A 26,620-nucleotide genomic window follows, 5' to 3' on the forward strand; every position below is an offset into this window, starting at 1 on the left:
CTAACTTGTACAATTTAAACCATTTTGATATTGCTCTGCTACCAATGGTAATGTATGAGGTATATTTTAACCTCTTTCAATCTGCTCTTAGTGGCTGATGGAAGCAGGCTATTGCACATATCCTCCAAAAGAGGAACATGATGTATTGAGTGGAATTGTGGATTAACTGATCATTGAGGAGAAACTACTACATGTTTGCAATCGCAACGGGAAGTAAGATGGACCCAACATTTCTTTGTTCTTAATTCTTGGAGACCAAACTAATTATTGAGGCTGTAAAGATTGCTTACTACATGTTTAGCTGTAGAGTTATATTGACCACTCCATCTTGGTATAAAGAAATGTAATTCATGATTCCATTAACGGTAGTTATATTACTTACCACCCCCCCCCCCCCCCCCCCCCCACCCACCCACCCACCCACCCAGATCAAAATACATATTAGAACTCAATGAACTGCAGTGAACATTTTATACTCATTTGATTTTTCCTGGCTTGGGGTATTACACAAAGTGAATCATGTGAAGTTCATAAAAATATAAAAGTGTGTTGATTAAGCCAGTCCCATTCTCTTCCACTTAATAGAACATTTTGAATTTGGTTTGTCCAGCTGGAAGCATGCGGGCTAATCATCTATTAACATAAAAGGAAGATGTTTTGCACTCTTAAAGAATAAGCAGCGGGGTTCTGAAAAATAAAGCGTTACACATCCCCATGTCTTGCTGCCACTGTTTAAATAAAGTACATCTTGACAACTTTTAGCACTTTAATGTCTTTTTCAAAATGTCCGCTCTAGTGCACTGGGATTTCAGATTTGTCCTCTAAATCACTGCAGGTAGAGCAATAAAAGAAAAGAGCGGTCATTTTGAAAAGAGCTTTTAAAGTTATAAGTGTAAAAAGTTGTCAGAATGTTAACAATGAAAATAAAAATTACAGGTACATTATTTAAACAGTTGTAGCAACACGTGGGGACGTGTAACTATATTTTTTGGAACTCTACTACTTACTCTTTAAGTAAGATTGACTTTTGTTGTTATATACCATTAAACTAATTTAGGTATATTTGAATATTTTATTCTCTGATGCTTTACTGGAAGGGTTTATTGTTCACATGAAACGTGGGTCCATCCAGTTTGGGTAACAGAAGAAAAAGCACATTAAGAGTGTACAAAGTATCTGAAATTTCTATAAGCACTTTCAAACCTCAAATTAGGACCTATCCTAACAAAGTGTTAGCCCTTGTAACCTTTTCAAAAGTTCTTTTTAGTGGAACCCAAAGTTCTCTTTGGTAGGATTGCAGTGATCCTTGGTTGTGCTGTTACCCAAGACCTTCTGGTGAGAATTCAGGCATAACTGAATTGAAAATTTGTATTGAGTTGGCCTTTTCATAGATTTATTTTATAGTCTGCTGAATGTTCCTCTCTTGTAAGCAAAACCTGTTCTTGACCAAAATGGCATATTTTCATGCTTCCTTAGCAGCTGGCACAGATGGAAGGCAATGCACAGTCTGGTTTGTGAGTGCAGTAGAGGCCTGAATGGTTCCAAGGCCAGCTTTCACTGTAAAGCTTGCTACGGACGATACTGAAGGACAGTTAGTGCCCAACTTTGTTTGAATGTTGGCTCTCCCATAAGGGTACTTTTTCCTTTCAAGACTCACTGACCGGGTCTGTTGGTTAGGACCATTGGATTTTCCTTCCAGGAAATATGTCAGCATTTCTCCTTTTCCTTTCACGCTGACCTTCCCCCGACACACAAACTCATAGTCGCACTTCTTGAGTATTTGAAACACATCTTCAGTTATCTGGAATATAAAGGAAAGATAAGCCACTCATGGTTATTTTTTTAAATGTAGGCTACATAGACTGCCATGTCAAAAGTATTGGGGCAGCTTGAAACATAACAACTTGGGGTGCAGCTTTTATCATCCCTTGTATCCAACTTAGACACCTCACTGAATAGATAACTGTCTCCTCTTTTTTTTTTTTTTACATGTTCATATTCGCTGCAAATGACAAAATACCTTGGACTTATTTAACTTCTAACCAGAATTTGTGAGACGGTTAAAACAAAAAAATGACAAATGAAAAATAGCTCTGTGATATGTGAGATTAATATATTAAAAACAATCGCAGGATCAACACAGCAGTTCTTGAGCCTCTATTTAAAAGTTTTAGACAGCAAAAAGTAAACAAACCAGATTATGTGTGCGCATGCATAATGATCTCTATGGAAATCCATCTGGGACAAAAATACATTGTGCTGCTTTAGAACGAGCCAGAATCTCATGGAACAGAAAAAAGGCAAGAACGTCATTTTGAAATGCCTCGCTTAAACATTACACAACTTCCAGAAAATGTTGTATTGTGATTTTTATATATTATTATTATTTATTTCTTAGCAGACGCCCTTATCCAGGGCGACTTACAATTGTTATAAGATACCACATTATTTTCACATACAATTACATTATTTTTTACACTATTATTATTATTTATTTTGTATTTATTTATTTTTACATACAATTACCCATTTATACAGTGGGGTTTTTACTGGAGCAATCTAGGTAAAGTACCTTGCTCAAGGGTACAGCAGCGTCCTCCATCTGGAACTCATGACCCTCCGGTCAAGAGTCCGGAGCCCTAACCACTACTCCACACTGCTGCCTAGATGGTATATATTATATTTCTTTTTATTGTGACTTTCTGTTATGTGAAGTGTAGTAAATGAGAACCAAAATGGTTATTTTTTTTCCCCTTCACTTTACAACGCCATTTCCACGTTTGTTTTATTTGAAGTGTTTAAAGTTACATTTCAGTTTTTGTTTGCTTGTTCAGCTACAAAAAGACACAAGTAAACCTCATGTTAATTTTCTGGGGTAAAGTAAGTCCTACACAACTTATTCTTTAATCCTGGGATATTTTTCTATTTTAACGTGTTACATATTGTAATATCTTGGTATAAAATAAAGGCGCACACATGGGCCACGGCCACGCCCCCTGCCCCTGCTGCTACGTTGTCTCTGCGTGTGTTCAGAGCAATATAATGGCTTTTATTATTTTTTGAAAAATGAACAAATATCTGAATGAATATTTAAATTGAGTAAATATCTGAACATGAAAATCCCGTGTTCATCCCAGCACTATGTAAGTGTAATCAAAAGTTACACTGAACATATTGTAGCGAGCTGGGAACCAGGGTTTAGCTGCTGCCACCTGTTGGACTATTACGGGACACGATTGCAAGGGCTAATTTGCGTAGCCGCAAAGCAGTGCATGCTGGGGAACACATTTTGGTCATTTCCCGGCCATTGTCCGGTTATAGTGGAACCCACTGGATGATGCTCGTTGTAAATAGCTGTGTGTGTCTTGTTCCTTACCCCTGTTACCCTTTTGTGCCTGTCTGCGTATTTGTGTGTACAGTAGGTCAGTCACCTTCTCTGCCCATATCAGCCCTGAGAGTGCCCTTCCCTCTGTTCAGTCCTTTGTCTGTTTTGGTTTATTAACTGTCTGTTGTAGAGTTCTGTCTTTGTTAAAATGGTGTGGAAGTGCCAAAAAAAGAGCTTTTGGTTTAAATCCTGTGGCTGTCTGATCCACTGAACATACGCAAGCATGAATGCTACAATATGAATATGTATGTTACAGTAATAGAATTTTGGCTATAAATATGATTCATTCAGCATATGATTTAATGTTTAGACAATATTCAACTTTGATTCAATTCAATGTTATCATAAATCAGTACTGTTTAACCTGCAAAAACAAAACGGATAAATCTTGTTGAAAGTAACAATATTATATTTCAAAAGTTACAAAAATAAGAAGTAGATTGTATTAATTTGTTTCCAATATACAATAAAATATTATACTAGGCATGTTTAAGAAAACTTAACCATATATTCAGTTGTAATTACGATTCTAAATATATTTTTACATTTAGTAATGCATTCATATATTTTATCATGAAATAATTCAACATAGGTTAATATCATTACATCATACTTACTTTACACAGAATTATAATCATAAAATTGATTTATGCACCATGGAAATTCATAAGTTTTTTAATTACCAGTCCTTATGTGTGTAGAAAGTTGGAACAGTTTAACAATGAAGAATTATATGGCTTTCTCCACGTGGTTAAAATCGTTTCAGTTTAGAAACTTGAGATGTGAAGTTGTAGTCCTCTCCACGGTATTTATTTAAGGGATTTGAAGAAAAACAAGATGGCTTTTTCTTCATGACTCCATGTCCCACAATGCAACAAAGCCACACACACACACAATAGCTTCCTCTTCCTGTGCGTTACAATGATGATTGTTTCTAGTAATGCAGTGCCAACTCGAGCAGATTTAAAAAGCATTTGGTTTAAGTAACTTCAGTATTCTTTGTTTACTTCTTTGTGTATTTCAGCATACTTTTAGATTTAGTAGCAACAACGTTTCCTTTAGTAAGCAATGTTAAACACGTTTATCTTAATCAGATTTCCAGAAAACCAGTTTAATTTGGGAAAAGTATTTTTCGTCATTAAAAGAGATGATTAATTTATTTAATATCTCTTTGGACATTTCAGTTCAGTTCTGTTTCAATCAAAAGTAATATTACTACTTTGTAAAAGTCTCGTTACAGCAACAGTTTTTAAACAGATAATTAAGATAAAGTGTAATGCTTACTTTGTTTATTCATCATTTGAATTAAGATATTTTCTTCAAGAAGTCATTTTCTTGTTGTCTCCAGCCGCTGTGTTTATTTTCGTTCCGTGGAGTTGAATTATTGAGAGTATTGTTGTCTTGGTTCGATTCAGTCTGATTGCTTACACATTCAGATGTTTCTGTTAGCTTTTCCTTTCAAGAGACAGCCTTAAAGGCCACCATACACACCGGCCACAAAAATCGCCCCGATATCTCGTCAGTGATTTATCGTGAGATCTTTTTCACTTTATTATCGTCCAGTGAGAGAATAGCAGGACTGGAGGTGTTATTTGCTTGTGCAGTTCTTGCTTTGAAAAACAGTTAATCCTAAATGGGGGTGCAGGTTTTACACACACACACACACACACACAATATGTTGTGTGTGTGTGTGTGTGTATATATATATATATATATATATATATATATATATAGACTACACATGGTTCCTGCAGCTCTCAGCTGAGCAAGTTTAAGACCTTTTTAAGACTTTTTAGAAAATGTAAGACCCATTTATACATCAAGTATCCCAAACGTTAAATACTACAATTGTGACTAGTTCAAATACTATCTAACAATTATTTATTCAAGCTGTATGAATTGTAAAATAATCAAACATTTTGATGCTAGTATAATACATACAGCACCAATGCAATGATAACAGTTGATGACAAGGGTTATTGTTCAATCTTTCTTTAATCAACAGAGCAGCAGTTCATTCCAGCTGATCAACAAACAACTCAATTATATATTTATGAAATCTTAAATGACATTAAGAGCTGTCAAAGCTGAAAAAAACAGCACTGACTTGACCTACGTTCTGACACATTATAAACATTAAATTAAATATAGTTTAACTATATATATATATATATATATATATATATATATATATATATATATATATATATATATATATATATATATATAAAGATAAAGACAGGCGCATAATAAACTTATTTGAATGTAAACAATAACAAGTAGTTGTCATGCCATCAAAAACCTATAAATACCTCCAATGTTTTGATTCAAACACAGGCTCCCTTGAGAAAGATATGTACAACATATCAAAACGTTGGGCAGCTGGCTCTTTGAGCTAATATATATATATATATATATATATATATATATATATATATATATATATATATATATATATATATATATATATATATAATCCTGGAGATAACATAACAGTTTGAACCATTAGCATTGTTTAGCCATCAGTATCAATCAAATTTAATCTTTTTTTTTTTTTTTTTTTTTTAAAGAATAGTTCATTGCATTTCTTACATGTTTTTTTTCTATACATTTGGAATCACTCATTGTTTTTTACAACAACAAAGAGAGGCTCGAGCGAGTGGTATTTGTGGAACTTATCATGCACTAAGTAAGTGGAATTTGGATCCAACATGGCACATACGGTCTTCAGTTTCATAACACTCAACGAGTTGAGAGAGAATCCGGTTTCCTTGTTACAACGAACAAATCAGCCACTCGATAGGCTGGTAACTCGATTCCTGTGCGCCACGCAGCTTGTTCATAGGTTGAATCAAAAGAACCGATTCAATGGGGACTCTGATCCGATTCCCATCGTTCACCTAAAGCCAGGTTTACACTACGCGATGTTTTCAATGGGGAGACACAGAGCCACGCACACGTACCGATGTACATTTGGAATCACTCATTGTTTTTTACAACAACAAAGAGAGGCTCGAGCGAGTGGTATTTGTGGAACTTATCATGCACTAAGTAAGTGGAATTTGGATCCAACATGGCACATACGGTCTTCAGTTTCATAACACTCAACGAGTTGAGAGAGAATCCGGTTTCCTTGTTACAACGAACAAATCAGCCACTCGATAGGCTGGTAACTCGATTCCTGTGCGCCACGCAGCTTGTTCATAGGTTGAATCAAAAGAACCGATTCAATGGGGACTCTGATCCGATTCCCATCGTTCACCTAAAGCCAGGTTTACACTACGCGATGTTTTCAATGGGGAGACACAGAGCCACGCACACGTACCGATTAAGCTACGATTTCTCACTGTAGATCGGGGGATTGCAAGCTACACACACTATACGAGATATCTTGTCGCGGACTGCGCCTATTTTCATTGCAGAATCGTAGACATCATTCGGGAGAATCATGGTGGACTCAAGCGAGGAGGCGATCGCTGTTGTCTGTGCATTGTTTTGCACAGATAAAAGAAGAAAACGCGGAGAAGATCCATTTGGACGCGCAATTGGCTTATGTAGATTTTGCTATTAATATTTCTCTCTGATATGAAAAAACATTAAATACTAGAAAAATATTCTCATTAAAAAACATTTTACTTGCTTCCAAACTGGTTTCATTATGACGGTGCACAAGAAATGGCTTTAAGAATTCAAGATTCTTTAAAATCATTTTCTGCCTGGAAGTGAGGTATTTTGTCTCACTCCCACTGTGACAAGGTTTCAGCTTTCTGCTTGTGTTTGGACTTCTACCACTGACCAAAAATAATTATAAATACATATTACAGTATATTTATTCGTATCTATATAATTGAAAGCATACAGTAATGCATTTTGAATATGTAAGTACTATATGTGTGTATAATAGGACCGTGGATATTGCTAATTTCATACTCTGCAAATTCCAGCATGAGAACTTATACTTCAGGGTAGGTCTGTCCGGCCTGGGCTTTTCACATCTAAATATCAAAACCTCACCTGACATGTTCATCTCAGCGGCAATCTCTTCAATTGCCATACTCCTTTCATTTTTATCATGATACACTTTTTGTATGATATAAATATGGATATAAACATGGATATTTATCATAGAGATTAATCAATTTCTCAACATACTCCCGTTGCCACGTAACTACAGACACCATTTCTTGAAGTTGTTTGAATGACTTTTACCATGTGACATCAACAGCCATGCTTATTGGTTGATTCTGAGCGAATAGAGAGGAGCTCTAGTCTCTGATGACCTGCCATTTCTCACAGATGAGACACAATTTTTTGCAGGTGACAAAATCACTTCATGTATGGTGGCCTTAAGATGTTTTCATTTTCAAAGGCTTTTCTTTGAGAGTCTGTTTTCCCATGCTGCAAGCGTTTAAATGAACTTGGAAAGTGGATAGGACATAATAAAATTATTCAATCACAGAAGAGTTCTCATTAGCAGATTTCTCATATTTAGTTAAATGATTGGCTCTTTTTAATGCAAGCACGATTACATCATGACTTCATTACAAAGTACCTTCCCATCTTCATTCAAACAATGCATCATACATCTTTTTTTAAAACGCATTCAATAAAAATACTCTTTTGTGAAATAACTTTTCCCAAGCTATGAATTTTTACTTGATAAGCACATTTCTATTTTCCTGATGTGATTTCACACAATGCAGTACCAAATTAAATCATAAACGTCCAATATTTATCATTTTAATGAATTAATTAAATTATAACTCATTTCCTGGATGATAAATTAGTTAATTTTCAGTGATTTAGGTAAGGCTTTTAATATACTACATTTTCAATGTTTGTAAATTTACGCATTCACAAGAATATTAATTTTATAACAATTAACTTAAATCTCCAGCGAAGCAAGTGTATTTTAATTACAGACTGAACCATCGCCACCATCCACCAGAGGGCAGTATGACTCCATTTTTGACCAGATCTGGAATAGAATACATAGTGCAGACATTTAGTCTGGATTTTAATCTTTGTTTTCCCAAGTGCTCGGAATACATGACTAGGTCTGGGACGTTTATTTTCCCAATCCTGGTCCTGGGGATCCCTGTGTCTGCTGGTTTTCATTCCAACTGAGTTCTCAGTTACTTAATTGAACCCTTAATTTAACTATTCATTAGCTTAATTAGACCTTTTATAAGTAGCTTGAAATTGGCAACTTTTTAGGAGCTGAGAACAATTAAAAAGGTATAATTAAGCACATTATTAGTTCAATTAAGGGTTTGATTTAGTAATTGAGAACTCAGTTGGAATGAAAACCAACAGACACAGGGGTCCCCGAGGACCAGGATTGGGAAATCCTGCATTAGTCCCACTTTGTTTACTAAATGTCTTTCCCATATGGAAAGAACACATATTTTCAATATATTATAAATATATGCAATGTAACCATTTAGATTATGTTTATCAATTAACTAAATGCAAAGTGAGTGAACAGAAGAAAAATCTAAATCAAATCCATATTTGGTGTGACCACCCTTTGCCTTCAAAACAGCATCAATTCTTCTAGGTACACTTGCACAAAGTCAGGGATTTTTTAGGCATATAGTCAGGTGTATGATTAAACAATTATACCAAACAGGTGCTAATGATCATCAATTCAATATGTAGGTTGAAACACAATCATTAACTGAAACAGAAACAGCTGTGTAGGAGGAATAAAACTGGGTGAGGAACAGCCAAACTCAGCTAACAAGGTGAGGTTGCTGAAGACAGTTTACTGTCAAAAGTCATACACCATGGCAAGACTGAGCACAGCAACAAGACACAAGGTAGTTATACTGCATCAGCAAGGTCTCTCCCAGGCAGAAATTTCAAGGCAGACAGGGGTTTCCAGATGTGCTGTCCAAGCTCTTTTGAAGAAGCACAAAGAAACAGGCAACGTTGAGGACCATAGACGCAGTGGTCGGCCAAGGAAACTTACTGCAGCAGATGAAAGACACATCATGCTTAGTTCCCTTCGCAATCGGAAGATGTCCAGCAGTGCCATCAGCTCAGAATTGGCAGACAACAGTCTGACCCTGGTACACCCATCTACTGTCCGGAGAAGTCTGGTCAGAAGTTGCCTTCATGGAAGACTTGCGGCCAAAAAGCCATACCTCCGACGTGGAAACAAGGCCAAGCGACTCAGCTATGCACGAAAACACAGGAACTGGGGTGCAGAAAAATGGCAGCAGGTGCTCTGGACTGATGAGTCAAAATTTGAAATATTTGGCTGTAGCAGAAGGCAGTTTGTTCGCCGAAGGGCTGGAAAGCGGTACACGAATGAGTGTCTGCAGGCAACAGTGAAGCATGGTGGAGGTTCCTTGCAAGTTTGGGGCTGAATTTCTGCAAATGGAGTTGGGGATTTGGTCAGAATTAATGGTCTCCTCAATGCTGAGAAGTACAGGCAGATACTTATCCATCATGCAGTACCATCAGGGAGGCATCTGATTGGCCACAGATTTATTCTGCAGCATGACAACGACCCCAAATATACAGCAAAAGTCATTAAGAACTATCTTCAGCGTAAAGAAGAACAAGGAGTCCTGGAAGTGATGGTATGGCCCCCACAGAGCCCTGATCTCAACATCATCGAGTCTGTCTGGGATTACATGAAGAGAGAGAAGCAACTGAGGCTGCCTAAATCCACAGAAGAACTGTGGTTAGTTCTCCAAGATGTTTGGGCCAACCTACCTGCCGAGTTCCTTCAAAAACTGTGTGCAAGTGTACCTAGAAGAATTGATGCTGTTTTGAAGGCAAAGGGTGGTCACACCAAATACGGATTTGATGTTTTCTTCTGTTCACGCATTTTGTTAATTGATAAATATAAACTATTAACATGTCTATTTTTGAAAGCATTCTTACTTTACAGCATTTTTTCACACCTGCCTAAAACTTTTGCACAGTACTGTGTATATATATATATATATATAACTGGAGGTCAGCACGAGTAGAGAATCCAGAACCAGGTACCCGGCGTGAAAGATCTTTTTCAGGTAATAATTTAAAAAAATAAATCACAAATATGCTTCATGCCACGGGATTGATTATTTGTTGTTGTTGTTGTTGTTGTTGTTGTTGTTGTTGTTGTTGTTGTTGTTTTAAAACATGGCATCCAAGCAGGAGAAAACAGAATTTGCAAACTCTGCCAAAGTGCTTTGCTAAAACATCTTCAAAACAAACATCCCATCCAACTAGGCTATATTAAAGTAAGTATGTTTGTAATATATTCATTCGTTGATAAGTTTCATTTAAAGCATGGTTAATATAGATTGTAAATTATTTCAGTTTAGCTTATACTGTAGTGTGTTAATCTACATGATTAGTATGAGAAAGACATTACTAGCACACTTACCTAATGTGCTTCACAACTATTTTTTAGTTAACCCAAAACAAAATAGGTCAGTGTTTCCATGCATTTGTTTACATGCAAACGACCAGTTTTCTTATGATTTTCTGTCAATGAACGTTATATCTTATTAAAACACTGCTCTTTTTCATTCACTGCTCTTTTTCATTCACTGCTCTTTTTCATTCACTGCTCTTTTCTTCTCGTACTCGTTATGAGCTGTCAGGGGCAAAAGTCAAACCTGTTTTTTATAATGAATTATCCCTGCACAGCGATCATGATATAAAGCGGGTCTATCTGCATTTAATTTACCAATATTGAATTTCATTTTGGGGGTTATATATGAATGAACAGATCATGTTTTGGGAGGTTACTAATCAACCGCATGTTTTCACAGCCGCACAGGGCTCGTCCCAATTATTGCGGATAATGCAGAGTTTTAATGTACCTTTGTTTTTACCATTACAGTAGTTAGGTAAATCATTGATAAACAATACCTACATCACCATAATGAATTAATCTGTCCTGGTTTTAATGTTTAAAAAAAATCCCAACGTTGCTTCTGAAGATTTTACCATATCAATTAACTGTTTCACCAAATAAAATAGTACTTTATCACAAAACAAATATCCTTTTTATAAAATATAAGTATTAACTCTGATTACAGCATAAAGTTTACTTACTTGTATTTTTCCTTGAACTCCAGTGCTGTCCATTCTGCTAGCTACATTAACAGTGTTTCCCCAGATGTCATATTGTGGTCTCCTGGCCCCAATGACTCCTGCCACTACAGGTCCAACATTGATACCTACGAGTGATAGATTTTACAGTGAGTTAAAATCCTAATCTAGAAAAGGCTCTCCAGTCATTATACTTTGAAAGTGGAACAAAATGCACAGGAAGTCCAACTCGAAGTAAAAAAGACCAGTTAACCAAGATCATGCTGTAGTAGAGATGGAGCTACTGTCCTGTGTTAGGACTAGCTCTGTATTAAATCTTTCCACTCAGCACACCTCTAAAGAGGTATACATTAACTTAATTTAACGCAGCAGACTAAGCAGTCTTGGTCTTGGGTTTGCCCCTATATAAGTTGACTTCCCATGTGGTAAATAGGGGCAGTAGTTAATGCCACTTGACACTTGATATAGACTAGTAGCACTAGCAGTACGTCTAGCAGAGACATCATGATGACCTTCAATGTTGAATAGCATATGAATGGAAACCTCTGAAATTATATTGGCCACATTAAATGTTGTGGAGCACATCAGGTGACCTACAAAAATAATGTCTAATTAACTTTAACAACCATCAAAAGCATTTAAGCTGCTGCTCTAATGCTGGCCAAGGAAGAGCATTATCTGGAACCCCTTCACAGTAATATCAGCAGATGGTTCAGGCTGATACTCTTAAGTGCCATGCTCCTGATCTAAATTGGCACGTAAACAAGAAGTCTGGGTTTTCCCCAGATTTATAATAATGTTCTGAATAATGTATCCAGTCTGGGGAATGAATTATGACAAGGACAATTAGGTAACATAAAGTATGAATCGCTTTAGGCAAGTCATTTAAATTTATCCATAATGATTCCATAATATAGACACATGTGTGAGTAGGGGAGGATGCTAATAAGCTACACAAATGATAAATATAGGATGTAAATCAAAAAAAATAATAATAAAAATACAATCCCCTTAAAGGGCTATTCACACTATAGCGCTTATTCTCTGTGTTTTTACGCCCAACATTTCGCTGCTATTTTTGTATTCAGACTTGCGCGTCAAATATCACAGGCAAGATGTGGGAACGTCCAATTACAGCAGTGCAGAATATCTTGTTCTTTATGATGAGCAGCACAAGAAATATCTCGATAAAGAATACAAACAGAAATTATGGGAAAATATGAGGAAATCGGAAAGTAAGTACTGTTGGTATGTTAAAATAAATACACTGTTTTGACTACAGGTTTTGGTTAAATGTCCGGGTGTAGCCTCAGGTTGAATCCACGTTCTTCTCTTTCTTGCTCTTTTGGAGCAATAACTGCATGGCAGCTTGCACCTGATCCTTATTGCCTTCAGATTATATCCAGATTTAGCAGGACAGGCTGGTGATTACGGCGTTTTGCGCCCAGTAGTATTCAATTCCATAGGTTTGATTTTTTTACCATACAAAACACAGCGAATAAATGCTATAGTGTGAATAGCCCTTAAGGCTGTTACAATATTTGTTACACTATAACAAAAGGAAACTTGATTTCCATTATGAGAATTTATATCTGTTTTTAAAAAAGTTTCCTTTTGAAAAATTCTTTTGAAAGGAGTCATAACCAGGGCTTTACCATTGACCCCTTTGTTGAAGATCATCTGGTTTTCTTGTTTTTTTTTTTACCGTGCTAAACATTTAAACAAATGCCTCGTGGTAACTAATCACTTATATCACAGGCCATATAATGACCGATATCTCAGGAAGTGATTAGCTTGCAGAAAGTAAAAGCCTGTTTTCATTTATTCTGTTGCATCTGTATTAACACATGATCAATGAACACTGAAATTGTCAGTCCAGAGATAATGGCTATGTTTCCATTTAAATGTCAAAGAAAACTAAAGTTTATGCGCATCTATGGTTATTCGCAAGAAATAAATAAATACGCCAGCACATTGTTCGCTAGGCTGTTTCCATTAAAACCCATTTCCAGCAAAAACTCACAAAAGTAAACAAGACGGGACAGCACAGCACGGAACACGCAACACAGACCTCCACCACTATCACAACATTAATGCTCTAATTCTAAATTACCAACCCTGAACATCTATTTTATACACCTGTGGCATTTATTCAATTATCGGTTCCAGCCATATTCCCACGTGTTTTGACAGGGAGAAATGTAACCCCCTCCCTGCCAAACCAATTTTCCCCACACCAACACATACATTAACATGGTAGGGCCCCATACCAAATCCAACCTAATATGTATTAAATGATACGTAGCATGTCCTTATACTATGGCAAATGAATGAATCAGACTTGTTACAAACAAGTGGTGGTCCCTTTTCAGCATCCTGCTGTAATATGATTATTTTCTCTTGTTTCAATTCATGAAAAAAAAATGCATTAGCATGCACAGTTTAAAGCTAAGATCATAACAAGAAAGGAGAGGTATAACTATGGCCATGGTGTAATCAAAGAAACTACAAAAGGATATCAGAAAAATCTACCGGAAGTCAGAGCAGTTGTACAGTATTTCATGTTAGATATCGAAATGTCAATTTTTTAAAAATTTGTCAGTTTTTCATTAAGTGTATGGAAAACTACAAAGCGGTGTGTAATTCAATATGTTAATGTAACATTACTCAGCAGGTTTCATTTGACTTTTGGCCATAGCTGTACACACACCATGTTTAATGTTTAATATATTTGGTTTTAGTATTTTAATGTACAAAGGGTTCATTCTATCTTTCTGTTTGTTTTACGTATGCGCCTGTATATTGTGTGTTCATTAGTTTTTAACCTATTTTAACTTAGCCTTTTAGTTGTAGTTATCCTATTTTAACAAGGCTTATTAACAGTGGGAGACAGGGTAGCTGGTGGGTTATAGTATAAATAGTAGGTTATATTAATATGCACTTTTTTGTACTGAATATTTAATCACTGTGCATGCTTTATTATGTTATTCACTGTTTATGCTTATTCAGTGACTGTTTTTAAGGATCCTACAAACTTCTCCAACTAGGAACCTGGTATCGCTTAAACTGATAAGCCTGTTAATTGTCTGCTTTCCAGTAGCCACATTCAATTCTTCAATGATCTGCTGTTTAAAAGTTTCATTTTTAGCAAATTAACAGCTCAATTGGAAACATAGCCAATGTTGCTATTGTTATTTTTTTATAGACTTTGTTCGTAAAATTTTAAAAATAGATGCTTACCAACTCTTAAGACAAAGTCATTATATGACTGGTAGTTGATTTCATCTAGTACATTAAACATCTCTATAGCAAAATCTGCCACTGTGCTTAGATGAGTGTAGATTGACTTTTTGGCCTGAAAAAAACAACAACAAAAAATGCCGATGTTAGAAATAGTTGACCTTTTTCATTAAAGTGCTGAAAAACAAGTCAATATAACAAAATGAACCCCCACTCCCCAGACTGTACCACAATGGTACTATATGTAAGCAAGCCCGCCCTTGCCAGAGTGCCACATTACAGTACAGTAATATCTAAATGCATGGAGCAGCAACGGTGGCTCATTTTGGACATGGACAAATAAAAAATAAATAAAGTTAAGAATTTGTCAAGATCTTGGCCTCCCGAGTGGTGCATCCAGTAAAGGTGCTCCACGTGGAGTGCAGGATGTGCTCTATAGTCTGGACGTCGCGAGTTCGAGTCCAGACTATTCCTTTGCCGACCATGGATGGGAGCTTCCAGGGGGCGGCGCTCAATTGGCCGAGCGCTGCCCGGGGGGAGGGAGGGAGGGTTGGGTCAGCCAGGGTGTCCTCGGCTCACCGCGCACCAGCGACCCCTGTAGTCTGGCTGGGCGCCTGCGGGCTTGCCTGTAAGCGGGCTTGCCTGTAAGCTGCCCAAGAGCTGCGTTGTCCTCCGACGCTGTAGCTCTTGGGTGGCTACATGGTGAGTCCGCAGTGTGAAAAAAAAGCAGTCGGCTGACGGCACACACTTCGGAGGACAGCATGTGTTCACCTTCGCCCTCCTGAGTCAGTGCAGGGGCGGTAGCGGTGAGCTGAGCCTAAAAAAAATTGTCCATTTCCAAATTGGGGAGAAAATAATAAAAAAAATAATTGGCAACGACTAAATTTATAAAAAAAAAAAATAATAATAATTTGTCGAGATCAGAAAATAATGATCTCGGGATCTCAAAATTTCAAATTGATTTATCAGATTTTTCTGTTTGCATGCCTCAATGAGCCACCATATGTGTGGGAGTAGGATCGTTTTTATTATTGAATAAAGAAAGGTCAGCACGTTCTGTATTGCAGGGTTTTTATGGACACATTGGCATCTAGTGAATTGACCTGAACAGTAGCGTATGTGAATACCTCTGTCTTTTAAGCAATTAAAATAGGACCCTTGTTGGTGTTTTACAGTTTTATACAGATGGAAATACACTAAAGAGATGTGTAATTGTAACTGGTACACAAATGACTCTATTTTAAAACTATTGTAAAATAGTTATGCACTAGTTGTATCTATTTAATAGTTCCCATATACTGAAATCAAAATTTGGCTTTTGTTACTGTATAAGCACTGTCTGCAGCAGCCAGATGAGTCCTATGGCAAGAATTTACAGATAATGAATTCAGTGAAGATAACAGCTATGTGCATTTGCATCTTAACCTTGTTTACTGATAAATTATTTACACACTAGGAATAGCCTTTTTTAAAGTGCAGAGATTACTTTTTTTGACAATGCTAATTACCTGTTACATGTTAAAAACAGATTGGCTTTATTTCATGTTACCCTGGTCTGTTATTAATCAGTGGCTACTTTTGATCATTTACTAAAGCCTGCTTCCTAACCTCTGCTGTTAAAACATGAATGAATAGGGACCGTTGCTCTCTTACCTTGGATCCAGTTGTAGGCACTAACCCCACTGCTGCCATGTAGGTGCTGCCAATAGTTTTAATCTTTTCGATATCCGTGTAACATTCTTTGTCCATCAGCTAAAAAATAAAATGGGATATACATCTGAAACGTATACAATGTAAAATTACTTTATAGATGGTGGTACACGTGTCAAATGACATACTTCAGTATTCTAAGACAAAACCCCACAACAAAATGTGTAATTAATGGTAATTATTTGATAAGTTGATTAAACATTTGGCCGCAAACCCACTCTGTGGAGGTGTTTGAATGAGCATGAACATAAGAAAGGTAGGCTTCTGGTTTAATTGATGTGTGGTATGTTGGAAAAGCTGTTCCAAAACTCAGTTTGATGCGTTTATTGTCTTTTGTGTCAAAACAGATCTGTCTATTAGCTGCTTCTTTCAAATTTTTTAAACCTTCATTTCTGAACTAGTTTCCAGTTTGAACAATTTGTCATTTTCAACAATAATATTCTCCTTTGTAACAGCCACTTACACTTCGGTTTTCCGAAATAAAAGAAGGTTATGAAAACAACATTTTCCTTTATTTATAAAACTTTAATACAGACTCATTCCAATCAAGATAATACATTATACAGTGCATGAATAAAAAATACTTACCTCATCAAAATCAGCAATGATTTCATTTAACAGGCGTAAGCATTCCACACCCATGTTATTGCCGTCCAGCTCAATGTAGAAATCATTGAAATTGGGAATGGAAGCAAACATCACACCCACTTGGGAATACGATTGGTAGTAAAGATCCTGCAACCATGGATAAATCAAGTTAACATTTTTTTGATATTTTCCCCATGTGGCGGCCATGAGTTGTGCTGCAGTTGGCAATGGAACACTTCCCTTCACTATCGGGTAAAGAGATTAAGTTGCTGACTAGTTCACAAATGTTTTTCAAAGTCTGATTTGCCTTACAACAAGGCAACTAACTCTGTGTACTCCTTTTAGTCACCCTTGACTTCTTTATCCAGGAACATACAGAGATTTGGATTTCAGCTAGCTACAGTACCATCTTCACTGTGAATCAGACATTGAAAATGCACTAGACTAAAAATGTGTTGGTTTCCGATTTTATGATTAAAGTTATTGTAAAGGTTTGTGTGTGTTTTTCTTCTGATATTTTCTCCACTTGAAGTTACAAAACTACAGCAAAGCTGTCAGCTAAAAGAGCCACTAATGCTTTAATTTGCTGGTCTTTTAGCAGAGTCCCAGTAAGAACTTCACTAAACACATGCTCTGCCGCCTTGCTTTCCTGAAACAGGTGTATAATGCGAGTGATGTCTCTGGACTGCCTCCAGGGGGCACTGTAGGTGGACTAAGAATAGGTATTGTTAAGGAAAAAAAAGAAATGTAATTATAACAAAGGAATTTGCCAGATAGTAATCCATATAAAAAAAAATACTATAGGGCAGGAGTTTCAAAAGGTTGTAAATGATAACTCCAGCATTAATCAAGAAATCGGTATGTAGCATTGATTTTAGCATTTTCAAGCGGTCGCTATGACTATTTTGTTATTAAATAATCATCCTAATGTGATTAGGTGAATCCCTCCTAACGGGATTGTAGTCACTGTCTTTATGCGCACATACAATGTACCTATCTGGCCATCAGGGGTCATTCATTACAAACTACAAACACAAATGAAACTTCAAACGTATTTATTTATAGCCTACAATCATACATACTAAAACACATACAAAAGTAGATGTCAACATAAGAAAATAAATTCCAAGCAATATAGATAGATGGCTTACCCCCTGCCCCATCCAAAAAATAAATAAAACATTTTTATTTATTTATTTTTTTAAAATCTGTGCCGTCCGATTTTTACCCATTCGCCAGGTAAATGTAAATCAGTATTGTATATGTGAAGTTATCTATATAAATGTACATTCTGCATGACAAAATGCACAATTTTAAATGAAGTTTACAAAATAGATATTGCCATTATTTTGTATTTTCATTTGACTGCTGCTCGCAGATGAGAGAGCCGTCTCGCGACCTGCGACAATTAAGCTTTTTAACAAGAAATGCGTTCATTAACGATCTCATTGACTCAATTTCAAAGCATTAACGGATTGATTTAATTAACAGATTTCGTTTGAAAATCACTTGCTACTAAAGCTCTCGTTACTATACCTCAAGTTCGATGCAATAACAGTTTCTTTTGAAAATTCTGCCATTTCACATAGCATATTGTAGTATATTATGGGAAACTAGTTTGTTGGTTTTTAATATAGTATTATTCCATAAGGGAAGCTAGCTTATTATTAGCATTCAGGGGTGTGCAATTTGTATTGCCTGACGACCGGGACAACAAGATTTGTGTGAGGGACAACAAGTTTTGCTGTTATACTTTGCCTGTTGGACAAGTTTTTATTTATTTATTTTTCTTATGTTTGCTAGAAAGACACTCCAGGTATATTTATAGAGAACCATGCATGTTTCTGAAAGCAGCGTAAAGGAAAGTGTCCCAGGGGCATCAGATGATTCTAGGGCATTTGCCAAGCACTCCCACCTTTCTTCCAGAGCTCGGCAACTACGAAATCAACCCACCCTGACCCTAACCCAATTCCAACCCTAACCTTAAGCAACCCAAGGTCTAAAACCTAACCCTAACCCAATACCTAACCCTAAACCTAACCATTAAGAATCATCTGATGCCCTCGGGACACTTTCTAGGGGATATTCCTTTGTGCTGCTTTCGAAAACTGAATTGCAGAAGTGTTTTACATCCCATCCCTATCACTTCTGATTGGCTAGCTGTGGAAGAAGCTGATGTTCTATTGGTTACAAAGAAACCCAGAAATCACTGGCTGAGAGCTTCTGGCAATGCACAGACTAATCTTTTAAGTTTAATGTATTACCAGCATTTACATTTTTTGTAAATTAGCAAATAAGTGATACTGCTTTCTTAATACATGAACCTGACATTTAAGTGCAGGTAAAGTAAAATTACAAAAAAAAAGGAAAAAAACACACTAAGGTATTAGCAGATTAGAAAAAATCGTTGTGTAATTTATAACACTTTGTGGTCAAATGTGTACTTCATTGTAAAACGTGAAGTTTACTGTTTAGAAGCATTTCAAGATAAACTTTCCCTGGCAAAAAATGTAATGAATTTGTTTTTCTTTCAATTGTATTGTTGTAACCTAGTTTGCTATTTACCATATTTACATTTTTTTTAAAGATTTAAACGCTTTATTAAAAAGAAAAAGATACCTTTTTTTTTTTTTTTTTTTAAACTAGATTTGAACAGAAGCGATATTAGTTATTTATTGGACATGCACAATCCATCGATGTGTGAAACTATTAAAACATGAAGCTTGACAAATATATTTATAATAATAGAAATTAAATCCTTACATATGAGATTATCTGTACAATATGTAAGCAATAAGACACTCCAGGGTGTTGGTGTGCTAGAATAACTGCACGCCCAGGCCTTTAGCCCCTGGAAGTACGGTTATTCTAGCACAACCAACACCCTGGAGTGTCTTATTGTGCTTATAAAATGGGTTACTAATTTTTAGAAATGGAGATAGACACATTTATATTTAAAAATAAATATAGGTTTATTCTTTTCCCAAATATATTGCTACGCTAGGAAAAGTAGTTCCAATAAATGTAATAGTTCCAATGAATTTAATAGATAAACACATTATCAGAATATTTTCAGTATTTGTCTCATGAAGTTGACTATACCAGGGAATGTGATTTTCTAAATTAAATGGCTGGTTGCACAGCTGGACAGATTGTGCAGTGGGTGGCACTGTTTGTTTACAAGTTGACGACGGTACTGCAGAGAAGATGTAACTCCAGGACTTCCTGTCTTTCTCAGCTGGTGCCCAGTAGCTTCGTAAACTACCTTATAAAATGGTTTGGGAGATCTCTGCGTCCTGAGTACCGATGATTTAAGTTTGTTTAAGTCTGTTTGGGATACAGCAGGGTGATGTTGTGACTTGTCTTTTTGTTGTCATGTGTAAGTTTTCATGACAGAAATGAAGATGCTGTTTTAAAGTGGATATCTGAAATTATGTTTATAAATTGTCCCAATGTGGGAGAATTTAAAAAACGATTCAGGACAGCTCGCAAGCTTGTGTAGCTGCTAACTGAATACTGTGTGACAGTTGATGTTATCACTTAAGTAAATAAACTTCTTAAAACTGTGTTTATTTCACTTAGGTGCAGTATTATATTATTTTTTGTTTGTGCTGACCAATCATTAAAAACTGACACAGCCCAAGCGGTTACTTTTTTAGTATTCCGCTCTTCTTTATTGGCTTCAATTGTATTAATTTCAGCAGCACTGAGAGAGAGGTGTCTTGTAGTACTCACGGTTTCATTTTGTTCCTGACCTTTTTTTAAAATGATTACTGTCGGTTCCGTTACTGAACTGTTGCGGTCTAAATCCTCCAGGAATGTGTGGACATTGGAGTCACCAAACAAGTTACAATTTACATGGAGGAAGTCTGGCATTGTATTATTGTTTTATTTTTATTGTGGAAAACAATGGCGGCCAATTCAAATTTTCTTTTTTTTAAACGTTCTTAAACGCTCGGCGCAATAATATCTGTTTGTAAAAAGTCTTAGTTGCTGGGACTTGTTTTTACCCGTTGGTTGTACTGTAATAATTCAGTGGCTTGGAATGCCTATCAGCCAATCAGGACGCAGATATCTCCCAACCCATTTTATAATATATTATTATTTTAAAATAAAATACAGACTGTAACTCTCATGGCAATGTGTTTATGTATTAATTCATTGCTGCAGCAGTGTTCCAGTTAGCCATCATGGGACAAGATGTTAGAGGAAAAGTAGCTGTAAAATGTTGTACATAAGAAGTATATAATAGAAATAAACAAAAGAAAAAACATATTTTGTCTTTGCAAAATTTGATGGAGCCTATTGTTAATAGTGCTTGCATTTTGGTAGAAAAAGTCTGGGGTTCAGCAGTTGTTGAAAGAATGTCAAGAAAAATCAGAAGAAAAATATTGCTTATTATAGCCGTACTCTTAGTATGTTACTTGAATTTACTAGTAAATGTGTTCCAAACTGCACTGAAAGGAACATTTCCTTAAAGTATGTTATAAATTTGTTGAGGTGAGGTGGGGTCACAGGGAACCTTTTGTGTATCTTGAAGAATTTAGTGAACCTGTCAAGCTATAAGGCTAGCTCCGTCCCTGTTAATCACTAATTGATTGATTGTGTTCACTGTTAAATAAAACCAAAATCCTACAAGTTATATGCTACTTTTTTGTGTGTGTTGTGCGATGGACAGGGGGAGGGGGCAAGTAGATTTTTAAGAAGGACAAGTAGATTTTTTTTATCATTTTGTCCATTGGACAACAAGTTTTTTTCAAAAATTGCATAACCCTGAGCATATTACAGTCATTACTCATATAGCCGACCCTATAAAATTTTCAGTGAGGGTTAAACGAGTGTGACGCATATCTGATTGTTTCATCTGATTTGACATGTATGTAGGTGAGCACATGGTAACCTGCACCCTAACACCCAAACAACCCCCTGCCCTGCACACACACACACACACATTTCGAAAGAAAAATATGACTTGGGTTTGAGGAACTGTACTGGGAGATGTATATTGTAGCGCATATTTTTCTTTTGTTTGCCACTGTTAACATTTTAGTTTTCTTATTTTTTCTTATATCTGACATAAAACAAGAGGTGGATCATGATGATGGTAGATCGTTCATGGAAGATTTGATTCAGCACGATCAAGGCAGGATATTTACAGCAATCTGTGCCGAATGTTTTACTGTTTGAAGATGGTTCTCCTGTTAGTTTTGTTTTTCATCCAGAGGGGTATTTCATTGATTCTTTCATTGAAATTTGTTAGCGCACGAGTTGGGGGAATACAGCAGTATAAGACAAACACTTGTCTGTTTTTTCAGGGAACATAAAAAAGATATGTCAGAAAATACATAGCTGAAAGTAGGCTTCCATTTAGATGTGCTGTAGTTGGTTTTGTTGGTACAGTACTATATTTTTAACAGAAGTTGTACCTTAATTCAGAACGATATGATTCTGAAAATATCACTTGCCAAAATAGACAACACATGGACTGTAATACAGTACATACTTTTAAATCTAGTACATATTGTACTAGCATTGTGTAAAATTCCCCATTAACGACCCAACAGCAAAATTAAATCAAAATGTTACCCATGCACAGATCTGCGTAAAAAGTAAAAGGCAATGCAATTTTACAAAGGATTAAGAAAAAAAAAAAACACCAGTTTCCAAAGTCAGTATTCAAAATTGCAAAATATAGTGCTCAATAGGCCCTAATGTCACAGTTAATTTGCAAATGAAAATGCACAAAAGCAACTAAAGATCATAGATCACATCCTAGCCTTTTATTTAATGTATTATGCCTGTATTTAATGTATTTGCATTGGTTTTTTTCTGTTTGTATTTAATGTACTATGCCCTGTATTTCACTGTATTTAATGTATTATGCATTGTTCCTCACTATCTTGTGAAGCGCTTTGTGATGGTGGTCCACTATGAAAGGCGCTGTATAAAATAAAGATTGATTGATTTAAAAAAAATGAATCACAGTACCTAAAACTGTTTACTGGCAATTATTAATTTTTACATTACCGTAGCTTTTCTCGTTCACTTTGTTTTTGGAGGAAGCTCTGTGTATCTAAGACAGACCCGGAAAACAAACAAAAAAAAAAAAAACGCAGACTGAAGAGATGGGCTTTGTATCAGAAAACTGGTGACGGAGTTGGACATCACGTGCGACGGCTAAGTGCATTCATTTGTTACATATATATATATATAATGGTGTGACGGAAAGACAATGATTCTTGGTGGTAAATCTCCCTCTCGACCTGTGAGGGTGCTAAGTAACGGGAACAGAGTATTCTGGACTACTTGGCCTGACACTTCGTTCCGAGGGGTAAAAGGAAGTCGGTCACGTAGAAAAGAGACAGAGCTTCAGTACATTAACTCATTGACCCGGAGGGGAAATGATGTGGCAGCTGCAGATCATAAAAAGCAGCTGCCATAGTTTACCAAGGGGTCATGAGTGACGGTATAAATAGGGGTCGAAGCAATGTTATCGGTTCCTTCGTTGTGGTTATTTAATAAGTGACCCAGAAGGACCATTGTTTGGTGAAATAATTCTTAGTGTTTTTTTTGTTCTGTCTGTTTGTTTGTTTGTATTCACTAGACAGCTAACACGGAGCTGTCGCCAGAGGTCAGCAAAAACCCGGAACAACACTGTACTCGTATCACTAACTGTATTTGCACCATTAGCACTAATTCACGTACTAACTGACTTGTGCATGTGTTTTGTGTGGGTGTATAATAAAAACAGGACTATTATTTGCGGGGCAAACCCGGGGATTATAAATTAAGTAATACACGCTGCTATATTACTTACCTTCATTATTGTTTACTGTTTGTTTCACCATCAGGCACTGGACAAAAATAAATAAAATAAACCTTTTCACCTGGATTCCAATCTGTTCTTTAATCACCTCCACCTGTACACTACTAATCACTTTGCCCCAAATGGGGATTGATTTTACTTTTAATACAAGGGCAGTAAAACGCGACTGACGTGTATCTGGGTAACGGATATCCGAGTGCTGACTGTATAAAGATGTGAAACTCACTTACCATATTCCTTGGGTTGGACATCAGGAAGTGCTGTGCAACGTGTGCAGGGAGTAGGTTAAATAAAATCCTTTTGTTGTCAAGCTTTACTCTTTCCATGTCGTCTCTCTCCTCTTCTGCCTTAAAGAAAAATGACATATTGACATCATAAAGAATGCTGAACATCCAACCATATTAGACCTTAAAAATAGGCAGGTTTTTAACTATAGGTTAGAACCTCCATATCAAGCATTTTACTGATTGCAAAGAATGTCAGTTTATAGGGGACTCAGCTGGTTGGTTACTGACAGGATAGAATTCTCTGCAGGGGTCATTATCCAGGTGAAAATGCTACATTATCTGAGGAAGGTCTGCAAACGGGGTCATATCACCAATTGGAGTGTAGCTCAGGATAGCCTTGTATAAGGAACTGCCAGGAAAGTATGTCCTTAGCATAATGCAGATAGTAATGATGACTGGGGATTGAACCCCAGGCTTCAGGTTCAGAAACCAGCGTGTTATTGGACATGCTGAAAGAGACAGGATCTCTTATCAAGCACACGGCCACAACTATATATTATACGATTTAACTAAAGCCATCTACTGGAGTGACTTGAATAACTAATGTAAATCAATTACTCTATATTTTTGGAAACATATCAGCTTTGCTGCTGTGGTCTTTCATGCCATTAGAACCCACCATGTAGTGAAGATTTTTTTTTAATGTATTGGTCAATGTAGCCAATGGCTATATTGACCATTGTCTTCAGGCCAGATGTTTGTACATGGATTAATATCAAATTATTAATCCAAGTGGAAATAGACACTGAGGGGTAGGTTTACTTAAGTGTTTAGGAAGTTGGAAGTCTTGGTTGAAATGTACTAAACAGGCGCAATGCTATTTGCGATTTTTTAGGGAATGCTTTGCAGCAGTTTTTCTTTGGGGTTCACAAAAAGGGGGTGGAGATACTGCAAATCAGGGTTTTCCTTATAATGAGATGTAAGAAAGCTGCAAACAATTGCGACACTTACAATACATCGGTTCGCCTTTTCTCGTGCATTGCCAGTTGTGCTCAATGCATTTTTGAGGCGAACAGTGAACTACCTATTTTTTCCTAAAACCAGGGAGCAATAGACTGCACACATGTGCTGCTAACCCCTCCAGCTCATTATGAGCATCTGTATAGGAATAGGAAACACACCTATTCTAGTAATGTGCAGGTGGTTTGTAATTGTGCACAACTTTGCACTGCACCACTGACTAACTTAAATAAAAAAGGACAGTATACATTTGGCTTATAGGGTACTCATGAAAATATGAACTTGTGGTATAGTACAAAATTGGTTGCTAGTCCCTTGAAATTCGTATTAACGAGAATTGACTGTCCTCCTGCAAATATCATAACTTGTCAATGCGGCACATGATTTATTTTGTGTTAATTGTCTAGGCTGACATGTATTTTCTCACCAGCAACTGACCGATGATTTTTCATCATGGTTATAACTTTTGTAGGTCTTGCTTGTAATGTTGTTTTTATAGTAGATTGTATTATATTTAAGCGATAGAGCCTGTCGATTGAAGTTATGCGTCCCGAGCCCTAGGCAAACAGCCATTCCATCAGCTGGTACAGGGTCTGGATGACCGTCCACAAAATGCTGTAAAATGAGTTTTTGCTTGTAACATACCAGATTTGTAAATAAATATAATTTCTATGATAAATTATTTCTTGGCTGTCATTTGTAAAATACGCAATTAGAAAATAATGCATATTTTGCAACTGTTGATATTTAAAAATGTTTGATAAAGATATAAAATGTATTTTTAAATAATCATAAACTGTTTGCCCATTAAAACATACACTGTTTATTATTACTTTACTTTGCACGTTTATTTTACAAATAACATTCACTATATCGACATCTTGGAGCCGGAGGACTGAAGTACTGGTTAAAAAAACAACTCATGAAAAAGACAGGCCCCATTTATAATTCAGTCATTTATCACAGCACGTTACGTTTATCTCACCCTTGAATATTATATGTAAGTATCTTTTGTAATGTTGTCAACATTGAGTTGCGAATGTGGCCTGCCACAGGCTTTAACCCACCGCAAACACTGTTCCAGCTTCATTTTAGGCTTGGGAAAACGGGAAAAATTGAACACTCTGAATATGATCTGGGTACCTGCTGTCCGAGTTGCAGGTTCCATAGCAACAGTGACCATCGTTGTTTTTTTTTAGCCTTTAAAAAATATTAGTTACCATACGAATGTATGTGTGTGTTGCTTGGCATGACCGAGAAAATGGCCGCCAGGGTAACCTACAGTTGTTGACATGCGTCCCGTGATACAAGGGGCTGATGCCATTGGCTAAACACGAGGATCTGATTGACAGCCGGGATCGGTTTATTATGCCGCTATGTGTGGTGATACGTTTTATGTGTAAAATTACGCACACGCGTAATTTGCGTAATTCCCTGAGGTGTAATTTAAATACCACCAGCTTCAAAACCCTCAATATATAGTATTGTAGTTACACATTTATGAATTATGAATAGCATAAATATTAAATAGATATTAAGCTAATACACTGACCAATGGAGACA

At 36.4% G+C, this 26,620-nt stretch overlaps 1 protein-coding gene across 1 annotated transcript in view; it reads right to left on the reverse strand.

Annotated features, from left to right (window-relative positions):
• Positions 1-429: 429 nt before the first annotated feature.
• The window catches only part of LOC117394455 (adenylate cyclase type 1-like), a 114,733-nt gene continuing 88,542 nt past the window's right edge, over positions 430-26,620 (reverse strand). Inside the window, exons 15-20 of the mRNA XM_033992770.3 lie at positions 24,041-24,157; positions 16,985-17,131; positions 16,340-16,438; positions 14,687-14,801; positions 11,450-11,574; positions 430-1,801 (exon numbers count right to left, since the gene is read on the reverse strand). Of these exons, the coding sequence (XP_033848661.3) occupies positions 1,463-1,801; positions 11,450-11,574; positions 14,687-14,801; positions 16,340-16,438; positions 16,985-17,131; positions 24,041-24,157 (942 nt within the window). The 3' untranslated portion in view covers positions 430-1,462. The remainder of the gene's footprint in view (positions 1,802-11,449; positions 11,575-14,686; positions 14,802-16,339; positions 16,439-16,984; positions 17,132-24,040; positions 24,158-26,620) is intronic.

The sequence above is a fragment of the Acipenser ruthenus genome, chromosome 3 (assembly GCF_902713425.1).
Source record: "Acipenser ruthenus chromosome 3, fAciRut3.2 maternal haplotype, whole genome shotgun sequence".
Taxonomy (NCBI): domain Eukaryota; kingdom Metazoa; phylum Chordata; class Actinopteri; order Acipenseriformes; family Acipenseridae; genus Acipenser; species Acipenser ruthenus.